At 32.4% G+C, this 6,116-nt stretch overlaps 1 protein-coding gene across 1 annotated transcript; it reads right to left on the minus strand.

The window, feature by feature from the left end:
• Positions 1-2,643: 2,643 nt before the first annotated feature.
• Positions 2,644-5,710, minus strand: LOC109790716 (NDR1/HIN1-like protein 26). Its single transcript, XM_020349925.2, has 2 exons — positions 5,148-5,710; positions 2,644-2,788 (listed from the first exon to the last, which is right to left on the minus strand). The coding sequence occupies exons 1-2, from the start codon at positions 5,708-5,710 to the stop codon at positions 2,644-2,646; spliced, it is 708 nt and encodes a 235-aa protein (XP_020205514.2).
• Positions 5,711-6,116: the final 406 nt, after the last annotated feature.

Raw genomic sequence — 6,116 nt, forward strand, 5'->3', positions numbered from 1 at the left:
AACTCAATGATAAACATATCTTCAATGAGATCATTATCATATTCACGACTATCATTATCACCATCACTCATTGTCAGCACCATTACCACCATTGTTGTTGCTAGCACATGGGGTAATATGATACTAGTGGTGGTGGTAGTGCTATTGACAAGAATGTCACCATCATCACAACTATTCTCACTAGTGTTATTAACACCATCATGTCACCATTGTCATCATTTATTGTTAATATCATCACTATTATTATCATTATCATTATTTTTGTTATTGTCGTCATCGTCCTACCATTATCATTGTTATCGATGACAAATGACAATAATGATAATATTAATGACAATAATAATAACAAAAATTGATGATAGTGATGGTGATAATCATAAATAATCATCTCATATAAAATATATCTATAATTAATTTTTAATTTTAACTATTAATTATTTTAATTTATAATCTATTGACTATTCTCTAATAAAACATAACCCTGCCTTGCTCACTCTTTACTAAAGAACCTCGACACTAATCAATTTTGTAAGCTTCCCAAGGTTCTTCATCGCACCTGACACACTATACAATATCTCGTTTTGACATTTTCCTAAGCGTTGTTAGACCGTAGCAACTTTAGTCACTTATTGAAAGACAAAACCTTGGCTACAATAAAATCAACTTTATTTTTATTATTTATTATTTATTATTTATTATTTTTTTTACTTTCTGTAGCCATTGACAATCCAATTATTTCTATCAAATCAACGTGCATAAATAGTATTTTATAGATGGTTGATTTAGAAAATATTTTCAATTTATCCATGATTGTATTTTGGCAGAGGATCCAAGCATTAACACACCTTTAGTTTTAGATATTGAACATCTAAAGATTTTAATAACACTATAATTAAAAGAAACATTGGTGAGAAAGATCGAGAGTAATAAACATTAATTGGTGTACAGTAAAAGTGATTCTACTCGAAACAAGAATATGGCGCACGAGTCATGATTTCTATGATAAAATTGTATGATTTAATCATCTATACATTGTCAGTGTAAAATTTTTTACACTAACAATTAATTATATTTTTTAAATTATTTTATTTTATTTTTATTTCATTAAATAAGTAACTAACATGACAATATTAAAAAATATGATTGATTACCAATGTAAAAGAAACTTTACACTGACAGTATATAAGTGATTAACTCAAATTGTATTTATTAGTGAAAAAGACTGTATGTAGCATATTAAAATATAAGTATAGAAAATGATTTCCATGTTTGACATATATAGCAACAATTAATCTCCAAACAATTTATATTATCTCAAATTAAAAATAGATTGACAAAATAAGGCCAATCATTAAACTTTGAGAGGATAGAAATACTATTTTTGTATCTTAATATAGTTAAGAATTTAAAATGAAACACAATTGTTGTTTTACTATACCAAAGTTAATTTTTTTAAATCATTATTTTATTCTTTATACGTCATATAAATGATGATTATTTTCTTAATCAATAATTAAATAATGGTTAATATATCTAAAATTATTAATATTATTATCGATATTTATATAAAATATTAATAAAAACTCATTAAATTGTAAAAAAACTTAATTAAACTAAATACATATATAAAATAATGAATAATAAATATTAAATTTAAATAATTAATATTTATTGGTCACAAAATCATGTAATTTATGATTGATTTAATGACAATAACATCTTTTATCACCGAAAATTGTCATTAAAAATTATTTTTGTGATAATATTTGGATTTTTACCAATTTTTTTCATCGAAATTTTAGAGAGAATGAACAGCATTGTCAAAATGCTGAAAAGAATCAAGGGGAGGGGATTAAAACACACATAATAAACAATTAGCAACTTAAGATAGAAATTAGAGTCCACTTTTGCAAAAACAATAGCTGGTAATTAGAAACATCTTTCATATTTTTCTTGTATGGTATGCAAATTAGCAAACTCGACATAGAGGATGTTTGGTGCAGCTCTAAGAGGAAAATATATTCATAATTAATGGAAAACTATATTTTTGAAACTTTGTAGTAAAGATTTCTAGTACAGTATTCTTTACGTTTTCTGAAATCAGATACATAATTTAATTAAAATCTTTGAACTGTTTATAGCACACAACACAACACAATAAAGAACATTGTTACCTCTTCATTATTATAGATAAGGTGGTTGAAAACTTTGTACGCTCCAGTGCGTAATGCATAAAATTACTCGCATATTTTGGTAGTATCATAAGCACCAGGGGGTTTTCCCATTGATGTTTGAGTATTACCCTTTGCACTGTCTTCCCAACCAACTACATCATCAACAACAACAATACCTGCATGCAGAAGGTTGCTATGTAGTTTAATCTGTGAGTAACTTTATAAAATATGCACCAGAATTCGTATACACTTGTACATTGTTTATATATGAGATAGATTTTACTAATTACCTTGTGGTAGACCAGGGATTCCTACACCTAACTCCATATTTGAGCTTATACTTGTATATTTGCTTTCGATATCACTCAAAAAACTTCGTTCTAATGAAAATATTCATGTGTTTTATATATTCACATTCTTCCTCTTATTTTAAAAATGTGAGAATCAGTGTTTTAAATTGCGGACTGCATCATGTATTGCGGCCGCAATATTGCAGTTGCGACCTTGTCTGCAACGGCATCGAATCACAATTGTGGTAAAACCAGAAATCACATATTTTTTTGCAACGTAATGGTGCTGCGTCTACAACACATCTGCAATGCACCGCAATATATCTGCAATACAACAAATTGATAAGATACAAATGAAAGTTAATTTAAGGAAGCGTAACATCCTTTTACCGAATCAGGATTTCCTTTGTCTGTTTTGCCAAAAGGAAGAGAAATCTACTAACCACATCATAATCTCTTCCAATTTTTCTTATTTGCTATAAGGTCACAATGTTACTGTAGTTTAGGAGTTGAAGTGGTGCTATCCATGAGCTCAAAGACTCAATAAATTCTTGCAACAATAGTGGTGATTTTAAAAGGAAGAAAATTGAGAAATTTATGGTGTTCTGTTTGGTTAATTGCTACAGTTTAGTTATTATGGTACATATAGAAATAGTATTATATTAAAAATTGAAGCACCAAACCAGAAGCATGTTTTGAGTTGATAAAATTTAGGTCTTGGTTGACCAACAAAATGATGAAATTTTCTTTTTCTTTCTTTGAGTGGTAAATGACCCCAATGATATGTTTGAAGATCAATAGGCAATTCTCATGTACGAGGATATGCAAGCTTCCATATTGAGTCACATATTATGTACTATGAAGGTGTACGAATAAGGATTGGGTACTCCTCATCCTTACTTACTGCGGTTGATCCAAAAAAATAATAAGGATAGTGGCAACAACCTTCAGTCGTAGATGTTATTTCTATCAAATTTTGGCACCGGTGTGGAAAGCGAGGTGGACCAGATAGTACTAATTAACCTGTATGTTTTTTCCTGATGTTACCTCACTATCAAATCCCACAGCTTGCAGAAAATATATTCTTCATTAATGGAAACCTAGACCTTGAAGCTTTGTAGTAAATATTATATATTTTTTCCACTATTATATATTTTTTTCTTTTCACATAAGTGTCCTATGATTTTGCATTAGACTAATTTGACTCATCCAGAAAGTAAATAAAGTTTCACCAATATTATTTCTATCAATGCTGTAATATTAGTACAAAACATGGTTCTAAATTGCAATTGTTGTTGCGGTTACAATTACAGTTGTGGTCATTGCCATTGCGGATTACGGTTGCTGCAATGTAGATTAGAACACAGATTAGAATTGTTGCGGCGTAAAATTATTATATATTTATATTAAATATAAACAAATAATTATATAATAATAAAAATTAATCAAATTTCTTTTTCTTAATTTTTCACTCCAAATTAGTTTTTTCCTTTTCTAAAATCCATCATGTATCCCTAAATTCCAACCAATTATTATTAGTTGTCTCCTTCCTTCTCTTGACATCCCTTGTGACTAAAATTATTAGATTAAAAGATTAAAACTTGAATTTATGTATTTTTTGAAGAATAAAAGTGAAATAAAATAATATTGTGGATATATATTACAGTTATGTCGAGGTTATGTTGCCATTGTATTACAAAATTTCTGTACACCATAATTGCAAGCAGTTGTGGTTGCGAAAAACACCGCAAATGCGCAACACGGGTTGTGGACAGCAATTTAGAATCTTGGCACAAAAGTATTTTCTGATTCTGATTACTCACTCCCTTTCTTTCACAAGTAATTGTCAAAAAACTTCCTTTTCAAAAGTCTGTATCTAGTAAGTGTAAGTCTTATCCCCTATGATTTATGTCCAAAGGTGTATTCATGGGCATATATATACATATATATCATACCACAGCTCATAAAATCGAATTCCAAATCGTTCCATCGATGTTTCAGGTAGCAAGATGACTGCCAATTTGAAGTTTCAAGATACACAAAATTAAATTTATACTTCACACACTCATACACAAGCCAAAAATGAAAAAATAAAATAAAATGAAAAAGTCTTTCAAAATTAAAACACGCAAAGCCAGTGTTTGGTGTTCTGTAGCTGAGAGGGTAACGCTAGCCATTGACGGATTCGTCAGATCAGTGGTGAAGTTGCCATAACATCAACTATACACTATTCTTTAATTACTTAGTATAATGACTTACCAAATCAGATACATAATCTAAAATCTATGAACTGCAATGCATCTGCAAGTAACAAATATGTATACCACAACACAACGCAACACGAAAATGGTAAGGTAACACTACCACCAAAACATTGATGGATCCGTCAGTTCAGTGGTGAATTTGCCAGAAAATGTTCAAAGCAAATAAAATATGATCAAATATTGTTTAGTAATGACTTACCATATGGGATACAGATACAAAATCTAAAATCTATGAACTGTTTAATGCATCTGCAAGTAACTAACATACCACACAACAAAACGCAACACAAAAATGAACAATTGCCTCTTTATTTTTATAAATAGGGTTAATGACAACAATGTACAAAGCACACCCCAGTGCTAATTACATAAAGCCAGCTACAAATCAAGTCACATAACAATCTGAAGGAGCGAGCAACCTTCCGATGTCGCTGCTTTTGTTCTTGTCGGGAGGGAAAACAAGGCTCAGAGGGTAACACTCGAGCCTGAAAGAGCGAATCCTAGTGCGCACGATGCCATGCCACCAAAACCTAATACTAGTCACAATCGCCACTCCAAAATCGACCGTACCACGAGCCCGTTGCGCAGCGATGCCCTTCACCAAACCGCTCGGAAACACCTTGTGGGCCACCTCGAACCGGGCCTGGACCGAGCCCTCGGTCATGGGCTCTTGCCAGCGTGGGCTGATGGAGCCCGAGCCGATGCGGTGGTGGTTGAACCAGCCCACCACCTCGAGGCTGTCGTAGGATATGCCGAGATTGGGATTCGGATTTCGTATGTAAACGGAGACGTCGAACGTCGCCGTTAACGTCGAAGAGTTGGTGATGGTGGTGTTTAGTGATGACACGTCAACGGCGTTCAGATGGAAGAGAGGGAAGTGGGGTTTGATGACGACCCAGAGAATGATGATGTCGGCGATGACAGCGACAACGATCAAGGAAACTATGGCGGCGAAGAACACGTTGACGGAGATTTTGAGCATCTTAACGAGTGTGGGTGAGGGTCCACGTGGGCGTAGGGGTACCCTGTTTGCGACTGGGATTGGGATTGGAACCGCTGCCATGGGAATTGGAGAAATTTGGAAGGGAAGAGAACTAGAGAAGGAGCGTTATGCAACTCGACGTTGGTGAGTGGAGTGTGTCAACTTTCGCTCTTTATGCGAAAATCAGTGCAAAGTTTTGTACTATATTTATGCATACTAGTTTGCATGTTAGATTAAGGTTTTGTGTGTTTGCCAACTGGTTTAATTTATGATGCTTTTATTGCTTTAATAAATAACTTATGTTTCGAATTAATTTCAGATACATTGAGTAATGAGAACGATGACGAAGAGTGGTGACTTTCATAGCCTAATTTGTGTCTATCTCTTTTTCCTTATTGTCAAACAT

Source organism: Cajanus cajan, chromosome 7 (assembly GCF_000230855.2).
Source record: "Cajanus cajan strain Asha chromosome 7, NIPB_CcT2T_4, whole genome shotgun sequence".
Classification (NCBI taxonomy): domain Eukaryota; kingdom Viridiplantae; phylum Streptophyta; class Magnoliopsida; order Fabales; family Fabaceae; genus Cajanus; species Cajanus cajan.

Coding starts and splice junctions, on each gene's coding strand:
- LOC109790716 (XM_020349925.2), bottom strand. CDS start 5,710: ATGCTCAAAATCTCCGTCAACGTGTTCTTCGCCGCCATAGTTTCCTTG. Junction 2,789..5,147: donor AAAAGCAGCGACATCGGAAG/GTTGCTCGCTCC, acceptor GTTGTATTGCAG/ATATATTGCGGTGCATTGCA.